The sequence below is a fragment of the Paralichthys olivaceus genome, chromosome 13 (genome assembly GCF_024713975.1).
Source record: "Paralichthys olivaceus isolate ysfri-2021 chromosome 13, ASM2471397v2, whole genome shotgun sequence".
In the NCBI taxonomy this organism is placed as follows: domain Eukaryota; kingdom Metazoa; phylum Chordata; class Actinopteri; order Pleuronectiformes; family Paralichthyidae; genus Paralichthys; species Paralichthys olivaceus.
The window spans coordinates 15,251,786-15,268,192 of NC_091105.1; the positions used below are offsets into that span (position 1 = coordinate 15,251,786).

Genomic DNA, 16,407 nt, shown 5'->3' on the forward strand with positions numbered 1-16,407 from the left:
ACGAGCAACATGGTAGGCTAGCCTGTCCAAAATAAATGTGACACTTTGCTTTTTTTTTTGTTGCAATAGGTCAATGGTGTATAAACATTTTAAAAATATCTAATTCAAGTGAAAAAACCAGGGCACACACTGATTAGAAAACATGTCAATATATCCCAAAGCCTTTTAGACGCTAATCATTCTCTGATGTCGTCTGTTGTAGATATTGGTTTCTCTGTCTGTGTGGATTGTCCCTGAGACGGTGTGTTTTCACTCATGGTTACTGTAATAAACACTGTTGATTCAGGCTCATGCTGACCAATCTCAAAAAAGGTCTACAACAATTACAGCTACTTCGTTGTGTTAGGACTGTGATTAGATGAACATGTGGATATAGATCTGTAAATAGAATATTGCACACAACATTATGATGGGTCATTATTATTCATGTTGTTTAGTACAAGTAATAAAGAGGAGCCCTGACATTTATACAGGTACCTTAGAAAGTGTTGAAGCGCCTGTGTGCACTGGTAGAATGAAGAGATATGTCATTTAATCTCACAATAGTAGCTTTGTTTATTAAATAGGTCCATCAAGGAGAAGTGCACAGTGACTCAGCAACGTGAATTATAATATCATGTAGAAATGAATATTTAAAGTTCTTACACAGATAAAATATACAGGAACAAGTAGTTACTTTGGCTTTTTTGGGTCAAATTACTAAGATAGAGACAAAAGAAGAAGACAAACATTTTAAATGTAATAACTGAATTAATTATACTTTATTTGACAGTACAAAACAAAGTCATACAGTCAGGAACACCACAGTACAGCAGCACAGGCATACAATTTTGGACATAATTAACCCTTCGGTGTGTTACATGTAGCACGAGGTGAGAACGAGTCACTGCTGACCCGTTTGAAAAGGGTTCCATGGTTTCTGATTCAACAGAAAGACTTTCTATGGATTCTCCATGTAAGGTCCTTAAGGCTAATATCAACTTCACAGTAAACAAAGCAATAATATTATATATTATATACAAAAGTCTGATACAACATTCCTGTTCATGTGAACAGGAAAGTGGTCTCAGATATATATAATCTTAGATCATATATAGGATTCTATATAATATATGTAATCTTGTTGGTCTTGTTATAGAATATCATACAATACAATACGATACAAGCCCCTCTACATTACATTTACTTACACAGATATAGTGTATAACTTTAATTACTTTATATGTTACATGACACACTATTCATTTGCAGTTTAATAAAAAGCAGCGTTTTAAACAGTCTTGAGATTCGGAGTGAGATTCTGTAAACGGTTTAATTTAAAGCTTCTGAAAGTAGTAATCACCTGAAACTGAGGAGAAATGGAGACAAATAACAACGTGGCAAATTAAAGATATATTTTGTTTTCCTCCCTCAGTGATTTGGAGTTATTGTTCTTTTATTACCACTGGAAAGCTGTTAAATATGATTCAAGTCCCATTATTTCCACCTTTCCATAGTTTCAATTGTAGGATTTTATGTAATTTACATGATTATAATTTAAAAGGAATATTACAAAACAAATAAACAATGGATTGTGTCAGATTGTTTTTCTGATATTTTGTGTTACTATTGATTTTGTTAATGGAAGTCTATTGTGCTTATGGAAACAAATAAATAACAGAGAGAGAGCTCAGGTTTTATCTTCTGCAAATCTTGTTGTTTTGGTCTGTTGATGTAGCAGCCGTTCCGTAAGTTATTTTTATGTAAACAAAAGTACGTCTCTTTTTGACCTTTCCAAAGCCGACAAAAAACCTGTGACATAACATGATAACAGTCTTTTTAAGAACAAGTCAATAAATAATCACATAAATTCAGTGAAACCTGACATTTATCACATACCCGACTGCTACATTCTTGAATAACACTAATAAAAATAAAAAGCTGTGTACTGCTAATGTCATTAGCAAAAAAGTCATAACCCCTGGTATGTTAACAATATTGTAATCTACGTGCAAACTTAAGAAATGTTTTGACTATGGGGTTTTTTTTGTATTTATGGAAAAAAACACTATTTTCTATGGGTTGTTTTTTTCGGCACTTTTAAACAGCTCCCACCCCCGCCGCCGCAATCATGATAGATTTAAATGGCTATTTCTCTCTTTTTCTTTGCTCCCCAGGCCTTTGCTGTGCACACATTCATCCACCCAACGTCCATACTCTCATTTTCTCTCTCTCACTCTCTGTATCGCTCTCTCTTGGTAGTACTCAGACCACCAACCAGTGTTGCAGCTGTGGGAAAAATTGAGATATGCCCATGGATTAAAACAAATGGTGGACGGAATGGTTGAGTTAAATTGATATGGAATATGTACAGTTATATAAAGCATGCATAGGTGTGACATTTATGTGCATGATCACGATATAGTCAACACTCACAGTGAACTGCCGAACCTCCCCGTTGTCGACCAAATGGTGCTCTGTCTCTGGGGTGATGGCATAAGCCAGTCTCTGTTACAACAGAGGGAGAGAAGGATATTTAGAGCATCTGCTGTAGCAGAACACTGCAATTTATCTTTACTGAGAAAACTCAAGATAAAAGATTAACATTTATATGACTTATTTCAACTCATTTTTAGGGCAAGACTCAGACTTACATCGCAAAACTTTCCAGGCAGGGTGCAGAGTTTGTAGATGGCATAGAGCGGCACCATGGTCATTGAAGACATGGCCAGACACCAGCCCACCGTGTTGGCCCACTGAGGGAACGTGTAGCTGCCGTAGTTTGGAGGGTTGAACGTGGCAAAGCTCACCACTACCATAAACTATGGGAGAAGATGGTATCAAAGCAAAAGAATTGAAAACCCATCGGCCAGATGTCACAGGAGGATGATGGATGTGTTAATATCCCTGTGGTCAAGCGGTTACAATTATATGAGCAGGGTGGGGTGAAGCATGGGCTGGATACCCAGCCCTGTATTCATTTAAAACTCTTTTTACCCCATTCAGGATTGTTTATTGTGGATGAGGAGTGTTTTTCTTTATGTATCTACAGGTGGAGATGGAGCTACAGGTCAGAGAAGTACAGGTTAAGATCATTGACACGGCTCAACCTGCTACAGGTAAATCTCAGGCGACACTAGAGGGGTGGAGGGATTTGAGCAGTGCTAAGGATGAGGAGGAGGTTTTGTTGGAGGGAAAAACCTAAAGCAGCCGGTGTACTTGAGCTGAATAAGCAGCTGGACTGTCAGACAGAAAGTTGGTTTTAGTGTCAAAGTGAGAAAATCAGTGATTCCAGTGTCACTGTGCATGGAAATGAATGGAATGGAATGAGCCCAAAGAAGATTTGTGAGGATAAACTTGCAGTCTTGATTCAACACAATTTTTCTTTCTATGTCAATTCTCCCCTGTAAGGTTTCAAATATACAACTCACCAGGAGGAAGCAGGGGCTGACAAACTTCCAGCAAAGCCTCCAGTAAATGCCTGGTCGCTGGCCAATCATCTCCTCGATGTCGTCGCTGAAACGATCCACTCCTGAAAAACACATTCACAGCAGGTTTGGGGTATGCTCAACATCTCTAAAATGTTTCAGGTAGAGAATATCATATACTTCGATATATATATATATATATACAACTGTAATAAGCTTCTGTACAAGTTTTTTTTTTACCATAACACAATTTTCTTTCTCTCATGAAACTAGCTCTACATTTCCGCTTGTGCCTTCCTGCCCAGAAGGCATCTCTCACTGCAGGGGAACAGATCCAGACTGACGACCAGGTACTCAGCACAGCTAAACGTTCTCATGTAGTGGACAGCAGAAGGACGAGGGAAAGACCACAGTGGCCAGGGGTCAAGGTTCCCTGTCAGCAGTTAAGGGGAAGGGGGAAAAAGGCCCTGTGAAGCCTCAGGCTTGATTTATCTGGCTTGCCAAGGTTGCGACCCACCAGAGCGGGCCAGTACGCTGACCTCCACCACCTGGGGCCTGGTTAGTATTTAGCCCTTTATGGGTCCAACCACAGGCAGGTTCAGGAGACATGAGAAGGAACCTTATACAGAAGTTCAGGTCAAATGTTTTCCCTGACCTTTTTAGATTGTTTTATTACTTTATGTCTACTGAGGTTTCAAAATGGAGGTCAGGTTTTCACATTTTTTTCATCAGTTTCTCTGCTGGAGGGGAAAAAAGGAGAATATATGGAGAGATACATATTCATGAGAAAAGATGTTAGTCTTCATTCATTAGCTTTCAAAACCGAACAGACTGAGAGAAGCTTACAGAAATCTACAGCCCCTGAGGACAAATACAAACAGCTTCAACAACTGCAATGTGTTGTTTGGTGACCATAAGAGGTCACTAATCTGCATAGCATAGACAGGGTTGTAGATTCAGTCTGTGAGGTGTAAAGAAAAACAAAACAGCCGTTCATGCCAGAAAGATATCTGATTTCATGGAGAAATAAAGAAATAAACAAAATATACAGCGTTTGAAAGGAATTGAACCTAAAAACTTAAAGCATTGTGGAGGTGATGACAAATGGATGTAAAATACAGCATCAGAAGAATCTGATCTGCAGAGAAAATGAAATTGTTTCCACCCACAACAGTTTCCACAGCTGCAGTTTCTTTATGTGGCCCTTCACCACTGCTGAATTAACACCAAAAGTAACGGTTGCAGGGGTAAAAGCTTGTGACACTGACCTCTTACCATCATCACGGCCACAGTGCATCGATGTACCTGAACAACACATGCACAGAAACCTTGCTGGAGACTGAAGAGGCCAGAGCCATTAGTGGGAATCAGACCATGTAGCTGAGGTATCCTTTTGTCTAATAGAAACATGTGGCACGGAGGCACAGAGTCAGAGAACATCTATAGACCAACTGATTTCTCATCAAGCTCTTAATATAGCATCAGCTTTGCCGGCCATGGAAACGATGAATCATCTGTTTCCCTCCTCTTTTCACATGTCCATCTCTCTCACCATAGAACCACGCGATGCCGATGGCTTCAATAAGCACTCCAAAGAGAATTGATGTTCCAGCTGCGAAGTGGTCCAGCAGAGTAAACACATACATCCCACCCTGCAAGAGACACAGAGGGAAGATTACAATCAAATAAATACTCATTATTCAGGTCACAGCATTTAAAGACATCCAGCCACCTTTAATTATTGGGACAGGGTTACAACCAGAGTTGATGGAAATAATAAAATCTGTGAAGTGAACCAATAACGAACGATGATTGAACAAACAAGCTGCAAGCAGACATCTCGGCTGGATACTTACATTTGTTACACAGAAGAGGGATATGAGAAAGGTGCCGACGACAATGAAGAGGGTGAACAGCTCTCTGTGCTTGTGGAGGAATTTGAATTCATCAATCAGCCCAGTGATCACCGACTCCATCCCACCCATCTACAACAACACACACCGTCAGAGGAAAAAACACAGATGTCAGTGAGAGATGAGCTGCTAAGTCACATGAGACATCTCTGTTTATTGTGTAATAACTCAGTTGTAGCTACAAAACAACCCAACTTGTTCCACACTCTGTCCAAATCAATCTAGAACATTACACATAAAAAAAGCGCATGTTATCAGGTGTGTGTGTTTGTGTTTGTGTGTGTGTGTGTGTGTGTGTGTGTGTGTGTGTGTGTGTGGGCGGGCGGGCACACACTCACAGCACTGTCAATGCCCAGTGTCAGCAACATGATGAAAAAGATGACTGCCCACACTGATGACCCAGGTAATGTTGCAATGGCTTCTGGGTAAATGACAAACACCAACCCAGCCCCTAGAACAAGAAATTCAACATTAAAAAAAAAAAGATCTAAAGCTGCTTCCAACATAAGTTTCTAAAAATGTAAACCTACAGTTATAGAGGACATGCCATCGATGTAAAGAAAGTCAGTTATTGAGTTCCCTGTGGGTTTCCTTCATTGATTACAGAGCTGGAAACTAAAAGCAGCCCATGTTAATTTCGCTGAAATATCACTCAGCGTAATTAACAAATGCATGTTAAACTGGTTCTACTCTTCCAACATCAACTATTCCACTGTGAGATGTTTGTAGAGTCATTTAATAGCACCCATCATGGAGCATAATCTAACTTCTCCATTCTTCTTTCCCACAACATATAACTGATATGTGTCGAGAAGCTACCCAATCAGGTTCAACAAAAAGCTATGAGAAAATTAGCTGAAGTTCCCCAAATTAATAAATATAATGAAGCAAGCTGGCGTGGTTTCATTTTGTCATTTTTCTCAGATATTTTTAATTTTATGTAACACAAATACAAACACCACAACAGAGACAGAGACGTATAACACCACACCATCTCTGGCAACTTTGTCCAGGGCCACGTTGTGTTTATAAGACATGTAGCCGAGGAAGGAGAAGACCACAAAGCCGGAGAAGAAGCTGGTTAAAGAGTTGATGGAGGTGGTGATGATGGCGTCTCTGGATCAATAACATTAAATAAAATGGGGAACAAAAGAAAACATTCATTGGTCAGTTATTAGTCACCACACAGTCAATATCAACATATACACAGTATAGTTAACAGTATAGTTGTAAAGTTTAAGTGCAGAACACCCACAACCATGGCAGACACATCATAGGCACACATTCAGATGTTCTCATTATGGGGTTAAGGACCATGGTGTTGTTTCAGTCTCCTGTACATGGCCAAACTTGGAAATTAAGGGGTTTCCTACACAACTGCTATTGCTCCCTCTCATCTCTATGCCCCAAACAATTGTCTGATTTGCCCCCCCAATACTGAAACCCCCCTGTCTAACTTGATCTGTGAGAATCTGTGTTTATTACCAGGAAGGTTTACACATACAAGGAATTAGCTGAGGCGTGATTGTGCAAACAAAAATATAAATATTAGGAAAAGTATAAAAGCTTCATAAAGACTAGAAAAAAAGATATGTTAAATATGAACGATGGATATTTGATGTATGTACAGTGTGATTGCATGGAGAGTTCAAGTTAACATTAGAATCCGTCATCAACCCCTCCACTCGCTTGTGATTCCAGAGGGAGATCCCCTGCTGTGTTCACACATCGACTACTCCTGGAATTCTACCGAAATTATACTAGGAGGTCAGGCAGATAAAGTCTGTAGAAACTGCGGAGCATCTCACTCTGACATTTGCGTTCATCACAAGCACCTCCTAAGGAGAAAATACAAAGGGACTGAGGAGTCCAGTACATAAAATTTACAAAAAAAGTGTCCTATGATAAAATTAGCTGAAGGAGGAATCCTCAAGGCGGACGGTGTCATGTGTCAGTTATCAGAAACATTAACAAAGGGAGATAAAAGCCTCCTGTGGGATGCAGATGATTTTCAAAGAGTGCGACAGTTTTGATAGGTGTTACGGCTGTCTGTTGCACAGCATGCTGTCAAAGACATAGCGGGTTTCAAGGAGCTTCAAAGGTTATTGTAATTCACCTGCTTATGCCGTGTGTGTGTGTGTGTGTAGAGACCAGTGCTCCCCCCCATGCGTCTTTACCTGTAACAGTTGTTGCTGAATTTGTTGTAGCTGGAAAAGGCAATTAGCACACCAAACCCCACTCCCAGCGAGAAACAGATCTGTGTCGCTGCCTCAATCCAGACCTGGGGAGCGACAGAACAAGCACACTTGTGTGAAGCGGCAAACAAAAGGCACAGGAGAGGAAAAAAGCCATTATTAGGGATAATTGCAGGAAACTCATTCAACGGCAGTAGATGAAAGACGCTTGTGAATACGGGGGGTAATTTTGCAAATTACTGCTCCATGCATCTATCTAATCTAATTCTCCAATTGCTGCCGTGCATCTCTCAATCTATCTCCTTCTTGCTTTGTCTCTTTTTGTCCATAACTGAGTCCTGCATGCTTACTTATTGAGCTCCTTAGTGCCTGCTATTAAGGTAAAAAGGTTTGTGTTATGTTAGTGAGTGTCACAGATAAGAAAAATATTAGAAACCAGTTATGGCAACAGTTTCCTCACATTTGCTTGTCCTCTTGAGGGAATCCCTCTTTAATGGTACATTGTAACCCAGTGTGTTTTATTGATTTTAGTATCATCTCTCAGATGTTGTGAATTAACCCCACAGTTGTTTAAACTTATTTCCACCACTGTACATACTTATTTGTAACTACTACCAATTCTAAATAAATTTGCTGTTGTTACTGGTGTGGGGCACAGTTAACGATACAATTGATAATGTTACATAAAGACATATAAAAATGTGCCTTTTAGTCCCTGTTTCCATCCTCCCCTCATATCACTTCTTCTTCTTGCTCTACAGCACCACCACTCTCACCTCACCTGTGCTCCCCCCCCCCTCACCTTGGCATCGCAGAGCCTCAGGAAGTCCACGGAGAGGTAGGCCTTAATGCCATCGATGGCTCCAGGCAGGGTGACTCCGCGGAGCAGCAGCACAGTCAGGACCACATAGGGCATGGTAGCTGTGATCCACACAACCTGAGACACACACATACATATAATTCCAGCACAAGAAGAAATAAAGCCATGCACACACACATTCAGAAGCAAGTTAGGGTGAAAGAACACATTTTTGCTGTATACACACATACAGTGGTGTAAGTGACAGCATTTCCTTATCACATAATACCTCAAAGTAAGTCACTTAAAGTCAATCCCTTGATGATTATATGGTACTTCTCTGGGCTACTATGTCACATCATACCTTGCCAGATGTCTTGACTCCCTTCCAAAGACTGAAATACAGCAGAACAATCACCACAGCAAGACAGGAAGTCAGCTGCCAGCGTGGACGACCCAGGTCATCGATGCCATTACTGTCCTGGATGTGGAGCACGCCTCGACTAAGGATAAGGAAGAAACTCTGGTTGACAAAAAATAATGAGTTACAGAACATTTACAGTTAGTCTGGAGGTCTTATGCTTAGCACCTTCTCACCATTTAAAACTAAGAGATTCCAAAGAACTATACACTGTACCCCAACACCTAGCCTCACAACCTGAGGTTGCCTGTTGTTGAAATAAGTACCTCCAGTAGGAAAGTGTAAGATCTACAGTGACCAATCTAATTGCAAAGTCATGGAACACGATTCATGTTTTCTGGCCACAGTTACGCTTGACATGTACATGGAACTCATGAAATTCATATATCTCGGTTCCAGCAAAAGGCAATGTCTTCTGTACAGAGTGAACCCGTAAGATGATATTACTATTTACGGCATCCAGATCAAGCATAAAACTGGATAAACAATCAATATCTTTGGAGTTCATCAGTGACATGTAAGACCCCCAAGAAATCTTATCAAATCGATGGTATATTGGGAAGTACTGGCACCTGTGTTGCAAATGCAAAATGTTGCATTATACTAAAATAAAAATATCTAAAGAAAATTGCACGAGCAATAAATGGCAAGGGATTTGGAAGTGCACATATATAAATATATCTAATTTGTCACCTGTAAAGTCAGTGAACATTTTTGACGCCTTGACTCAGATAATTTCAGAGGTGATCTGAATAAGATCAGCCAATGATAGAATCATCTGCAGGTGGTTCTGTGCAAATAGCACACTGCCATTTCAACCAGTATGGATGAAATGACTCAACTGTCACAATAGACCAGCCCCTCACTTGTTGGAAAAGGAGACACCTGGTCACAGGGAGGAAGCCACGAAAAGCAGAATGCTGCCAAACGCCAGTTCCATTTTGAGCCAAATATATCATTAAAGTTTCTTTAATATAAAGAAAGAAATTATATATTTAAAGACAGCAACTTCAGTAATCTCAGCTTTAGATTTAGAGTTTCGGGCCAAACTTATCACAATATCGCATTACTACATTGTACCAAATTTTTTCCTGTGGACTTTAGTACAGTTTAAAGTCCAGTGTTTAAGATTTAGTTGAAAGGGGATTTCTGGGAGAAATTGAATATAAAATAATCCTGGTGATGTTTTCACTGGTATATTTCATCTAAATTGTATGAATTTATATTTTATATTTATACCTTTATATTTAAAAACGTTCTATTTACATGGAGGGGGGCCTCTCTGCGGGGGCCACCATGTTTTTTTTACTGTCGTCCAAACTGGACAAACTAAAACCTTTTGAGTTTTTATGACAACTGAAGGCGACCACAAGTTCTCTTTCATGTTGGGAATGGGAGGATGAGGTGAGGGGTATTCAGCTGCAACATGCAACTTCACCTCTAGATGTCACTAAATCCTACACAATGAACCTTTAAGCCTAAGTTCAGCTCAGTCAAAGTAAAAGGTTTTAGAAGATGGACGAATACATAAAGTATGTCTGCCTCTAATTGCGGTTTTTGTATGTAGAGTGAAAAAACATGAACAAATACTGAGAATCTGAGGGAAAGTTTCAGTTTCAAGCTTCTGAAGTTTGGACCAACTCACTCAAAATACTCCTGAGCAGGAGTGGCCTTGTAAATGTCGATGACTGAACTGTTGTCGGCCCAGTCGGAGCAGTTCGGACTGTTCCAGGTGTTGTTGCAGTGGACCCAGGGTAGCTCGCCAGTGAATGAGGAGAAGAGGTAAAACAGGGCCCAGGAGATGATGACATTATAGTAGAAGCCAACGTAGAGGGAAATGAGGATCACTGTGAAGCCGACACCTGTCAAACACAAATGACAAAGGATTTGAGTTCCTTTTCCTTGACTGATGTCCCAGTAGGGTGATGCCCACAAAAACCTAATATTAAAAGGACTAACAGGTAGTATTTTTTGTCTCATAGTAGTGAATCTTAAGTGACCAGGAAGTCATTCATTGTCAAAATGTTGACTACAGAGTCCCATTTCCACAATTTCTTGCAACACACACCTTTTAGCATGTTTCGCAAGATAAAGTGAACCGGATGATATCCAAACCCTTGACAGTATTAGTGCTAATCTTTTCTGTATTGATCATGTGGTCTTCACAAACCATTAAGGATCTGTAGAAACATATATTCCTCATACAGTTCAAAATTAGGCACGGCTGGGCTGAACAGTGACTACATCCTGACAGATCCCTGCACAAAGCAAACAGTACAGTAGTCTATGATACAGCAGCAAGTTTGCCTTTTCATGCTTTAATTATCAGCACATCTACCCTTTATATAAACCTGAAACTATGTCCAATCTTTTAAGGCTGAATTTAATTGTTAACCTTTGCTAAGAGGCTTGACCGCGACTGTGCCTTATTGATTCCTTTGTTATTTGGATGTGATATTTGTCAAAGGCAACGATGCCTCTTATTAGCACCACATGTGGCCGGGCTATCTCTCCGTCTCTCTCCATCAACCCTCCTCAGCCCTTTTCTTCAGATGCATTGATCCTGAGAGGAAACCAGCTTGTTGATCAGAATAATTACTGTCGATATGGGCATGTGTATGTGTGTGTTTGAATAATTACTGTTATCCCCCTGCTGAGAGACAGGGAGAGTGTGAAGCGTGTGATTAGAACGTCAACGTACTCAGTGTGGTCCCTGACAGACGGCACATGTTCACACACAGGAGGATCAGAGACACACACACACAGACACACATGTACACACTGTGGGCCACCTTCAGACCAGCGAGGACATAATCAACAAAAAGGGTGTGCTTCATACTGTGAAGCAACAGATGGTCTGCTGCTAATAACAGGGTTTTATGATGCATTTCTGATGCATCTTTTAATTCATAGAAATGTGTTAAATGTGGATTTAAATGAATGCACACAAGTAACTGTTGTAACACCAAGAAATGTTTTTTCATTATATTTTCACCCGGTGACTTTGCTCAGAAGAGTGGATTGGTCTTTAGGTGCATTTGTCCTGTGTCTGGATGACATTCTCCTAAACTGCGCTTTGCTTATCGATGTGTTGAAAAGTACCCGGAGAGAGTGTCAGCAGCTGCTCCGCGCCACTGTTTGACAGTAGGATTTGGACGATCAGGACTTGAGTCTAAAAGCCCAATTTTCATTTGCTTTCCATCTGAGTGCCAACAGAACCTGATGTTCCAGGGAGGATAAATAATGCCTGTCGCCGCTCAACACGGAGACGAGCAGACAAAAGAGAATGGCATGTAGACGGGCAGGCACGTGGGCAGACAAGCAGACAGAACAGACACGTGGATATTAAAGGAAGTATATTATCAGAAGGACAGAAGAGCGTGCAGGCGGATGGACTGATGGAGAGAATGCAAGTCATGGTGCAAAGGACAGATTTAATATACATGTACAGGGACTCTTGTAACATGTTGCAGGTGTACATCCTCTAATGTGTGGGCACTGTTTGTGTGTATGATTATGTCTCATGTAATGTGTCACTTCCTACCTTTAAATATAGGACAGATCTTCCACACCCCTGCAGCCCCCTCTCTATTGTACTGTCCCAGAGCCAGCTCCATGTAGAACAGGGGCATGCCTGCTATCACCATGAAGAACATGTATGGCACCAGGAATGCACCTGCAAACACATACACACAAAATTCAAATGCTACAAACCAATGGCAGATTTTTCCTTACCAGGGGCCATAGAGGGGCCACAAATTACACAGGGGGGCCAATCATATGTCCAGCCTCCATGCACAATTCCTGATTCAGAGGGGTGAACATTTAAGTTATTCCTTAAAAAATTACCACTGACAGGACAGGGGCACTTCAGGGGCAAATCAGATTTCAGCTGGGGCCAGAGCCCCTCTGGCCCCACCCCTGGATCCACCCCTGATGCAAACATATTTTAATAAAAAGAAGAAGATTGTGAGTTTAAAAAAATATCAGTCATGAATATTTGAATGAGATTTAATATTAAAAAAAATTCCAGCCAGACTTTTGATTTAGTTTTGGGGCCTAATTATGCAAAATGTGAACATAGTTTGAAACCCAGGAATATTGTTCTGTTAAAGACATCATGTTGGATTAGGGGTTGCACAGTGTCCCCAGAGCAGGGTGTCACCCTCGGTCACGGCCACAGTATCATTTCCAGCTCTTAAACACAATGAGAGCTCTATGTTAAACAGCCATAATTAGCGGCACTGACTGTTAGAGCTAATCTATTCAGAGCAGCTGTGGTGGTTTCTCCTCTATTTTGATCCCTGTAAAGGGTTTGGACGTATCACAAATGGTGACTAACAAACCCAAGGGCCTGAAGGACACATGCAAATTTACACACCTGTACGTGCACGTGTGAATTGCAAGTGCAAATGTGTGTCGTCCTTGATTACTCCATCTTATTTCTTTTCAAATAACCCTGCACATAAACTCCACCACCTACCCTCCCTCCTCTGCTTCCTTTCTTCTGGACTCTCTGTCACAGACTAATTGACTCTTTAGACCCTCAGGCTAGCTTCCTACCCTCAACTCCTTTCCTCCTTCTCACCTCCTCCATTCTTGTAGCAGAGGTAAGGGAATCTCCAGACGTTGGCGAGGTCCACAGCGAATCCGATGACCGAGAGGAGGAAGTCAATTTTCTTCCCCCAGGTCTCCCTCTCCTCCTCCCCGCTGAGGTTGGTCTGAGGAGGAGTGGGCGCCACTAAGGTGGTTGAGGTGACCTGGACCCCATTCTGCTCCTTTACGAGTATCAGCTCCACCTGCAGGGTCAGACACAACATAGAAGTTATCAGAAATCTGTATTTTCTTTTAATCTTGCACTAATATTTGTTGTGCATAATAATCATCTGCTGCCCAACACTTTTTAAATCAAGCATAAACTGAGAAATGTACTTAATTAGGAGACTTGCATCATGCAGTGATTCAATGAGGTTTTCACAATCAGGCTGATTTGCATGCCATTAATCCACATTAATGAGTCGTATCTGCACTGACCTCTTTGGGGCCCATGGTGTTGGAGGGGGCTTTTTCTGGGGCTACAACCGAGGACATGAGGCCGACAGCGACTCTCTCCGTCAGCATGGAGGGGTGCACAGCTTTCAGCAGCGAAATGCCAGTGGTTGTGGAAGAGGACGTAAGGTAGAAGCAGCTGAATGTGTGGAATGAAAGAGAAAAAACACAGGAAGGGAACTTTATCCTTCCCTTTAAGGCAAATAATTGCTGCAAATATTTAAAAAAAACAGGAACTCAACACAACAGTGCAACAAGAATTCAACAATAAAGTTTGGAAAAAAAGAAAACCCTTTTAATCATGATATTATATGACAAATCTAATTCATACACTGAATTGAATATCCAGCTTCACAGTTGGAAGAGGAAAGCGAAAACATGGTGATGGGATCTGGGATAAGGGTAACAAGGGGTGGGGGAGTGTCTCTACAAGGCCACCACAGTGTGCTCATTTCATTTCACACTTGTTGATCGCCATTTTGCTCACAGATTTGTCCCAGTGTCTGCAATCCCCATCTAACCACAACACGTATTCAGTTTAGATTCTTTTTATTCTTTAAAATGATATTTATAAGGTTAAGAATCAGTAATAGATCCAGGATTATGCATCAAATATAAGAATGGGATCATATTTAGCCCATTTTCTTTTCTGAAATAAATGATAATGTGCATTATCTGCAATAGATTTCATGGTTTTCTTATATCTTTACGCAGCAAATTTTGTTGTTGAAAACTGAATCACTGCTTTAGGGAACATTTTTTCAGCATTAAAAATTGCAATAACTAAATTTCTCAAGCGATCACATTTTGATTTAAACCTTTGTTGCTCCACTTAATAACTAAAATGTTTTGAAATTCAATGATTAATTTGGTAAATTTTTGGAATTTCAACTAACATCGAATGCTGCATCCTGATTCTGTTTTGTTGGACATAGTAAAAATAGTCACCTATACAATACAATTTTTTTTTCCAGAAATGTTACACTCACCTTTCGAAAATGATAGGCACTCCTCAAGTTTGAATTAATTTAATTCCACTTGTGCTGGTGTTCATCCGTGTGCTGCAAACTGATGCTGACCATATTTACGCAGAGCGTCCTTGAGAAGTTAGACTCAGATTAAGGCAAAGATGTCGGTAAAAAATACCCAAAAGACAAGAAAGATGCAGTGAGAGACAGACTCACAGCATGAGGAGAAGAAGAAGACAGAAAAAAAGATAGAGAGGAACTGGTATATCTATGATGAGTTGTGGAAAAGCCCTCCCACCCTCTTTGGCTTCGGTGACAGACACACAGAGCCCAGAGTACCCTGTGGTCTGGTGTGGAGATCTGTCTGCGGGACCACTCTTCAAATATGAGAAACAATCAACAACACCCCCCCCCCTCCCCTCCACATCACCATCACTCTCCTCCCTCCCTTCCCCCCTCCTTACCCAAGCTCCTTCTGCTCCTGCTGCTCTCTCTCCTATATCGTTGCATATTTACTGGATGACTTGTCTTTCTGTGTGGTTAAAATAAACCAAAATAAATGAATGATATTTAAAAAATAAATCAACCCACATTGATTAACACTTTATGCGCCTGTAATAATGTTTTTTCCTATAGGGTCACTTTCATCCTCGCCATCATCCACCTGATCCAGATGTTTTATTATAAGATAAGATAACATGTTAAGCATGGTTCTTTCTTAGTTTGAGGATATGACTGTGGTTGCTTAAAGTTAGTAGACATTATGTTATGTTATGTTATGTTATGGCTCCATCATCACTGGGTTGTGGATTCACATTCATAAAAAGAAGTGCAGTGGAAGATGTATAGTGTGAAAATGTGCCAGAGGATACTTTTATACAACTCCTGTAGATTTAGTCTCTCGAGAGTTCAAATGTTTGGAAATAGAAATGATAAAAAAATGATTTTGTTGTCTTCAGAAGCAGAAAACACACACACAACTGGACTTGCCTGTGTTTCTTTGAAGACGTTTCACATGGCTTCTTCAGTGCTAACTGACTAATGGGTGGTTTCAGGCATGGAACCTCTGTTGGTTTGCACCTGTATGTGTATAGAGTCGTTACATTGTTTTTAATGAATGTCTGCCTTTATATTGTTGCTCATTGATTGGTGAGCTAAAGACAATCTTCCATTTTGGACAATGACGTTCTATTCCATTCTAATTTGTTACCTGGTGTTTTTCTTCACAAACAATTGTTCTCATCCTCTTAAAATTATAATCCAAAAATCAATGACTGTCAATAAAGATTTGTCTGAAAAACAAACATTATGTCTTCAGTTGCAAATGGTGCAAGAAAAGAAATCGAAACTAGTCATTTTAAGATCTTGCATACTTGGTTTGACATCTTTAGGTTTTTATGATAACATTTAAGATGTATTAATAAATACAGGCAATAATAAGAAATAATTAGCAAAGCATTATTGTTTAAGAACAAAAAAAATGAGTATGATCAGGATTGTGTGCACATATTCTCTGACAACACAACTGACCCAACAATCAGATCAGAATACTGCTGAATCCTGATTGGTTCATTGTTTTCCAACTTTCCAACTAGTTTTTACTAAAACCAGTAGGAAAAGCACACACACATTTAAGGAAATCTCTCACTAAAAAT

At 40.3% G+C, this 16,407-nt stretch overlaps 1 protein-coding gene across 1 annotated transcript; it reads right to left on the reverse strand.

Moving 5' to 3' along the window:
* Positions 1 to 737: 737 nt before the first annotated feature.
* Positions 738 to 15,127, reverse strand: slc6a3 (solute carrier family 6 member 3). Its single transcript, XM_020091194.2, has 16 exons — positions 14,774 to 15,127; positions 13,770 to 13,923; positions 13,324 to 13,534; positions 12,280 to 12,411; positions 10,381 to 10,597; positions 8,679 to 8,817; positions 8,318 to 8,452; positions 7,498 to 7,601; positions 6,312 to 6,436; positions 5,659 to 5,771; positions 5,264 to 5,392; positions 4,960 to 5,059; positions 3,411 to 3,511; positions 2,634 to 2,801; positions 2,416 to 2,487; positions 738 to 2,268 (listed from the first exon to the last, which is right to left on the reverse strand). Exons 2-16 carry the CDS (start codon positions 13,854 to 13,856, stop codon positions 2,245 to 2,247), a joined length of 1,857 nt encoding a protein of 618 aa, XP_019946753.1. The 5' UTR covers positions 13,857 to 13,923; positions 14,774 to 15,127; the 3' UTR covers positions 738 to 2,244.
* Positions 15,128 to 16,407: the final 1,280 nt, after the last annotated feature.

Excerpts from the sequence above, each read along its gene's own strand:
- slc6a3 (XM_020091194.2), bottom strand. The coding sequence starts at position 13,856 with ATGCTGACGGAGAGAGTCGCTGTCGGCCTCATGTCCTCGGTTGTAGCC. Across the intron at positions 8,453-8,678 it reads GAGTCAAGACATCTGGCAAG|GTTGTGTGGATCACAGCTAC; the intron begins GTATGATGTGAC and ends TGTGTGTCTCAG. Across the intron at positions 7,602-8,317 it reads TGAGGCTCTGCGATGCCAAG|GTCTGGATTGAGGCAGCGAC; the intron begins GTGAGGGGGGGG and ends GTCGCTCCCCAG.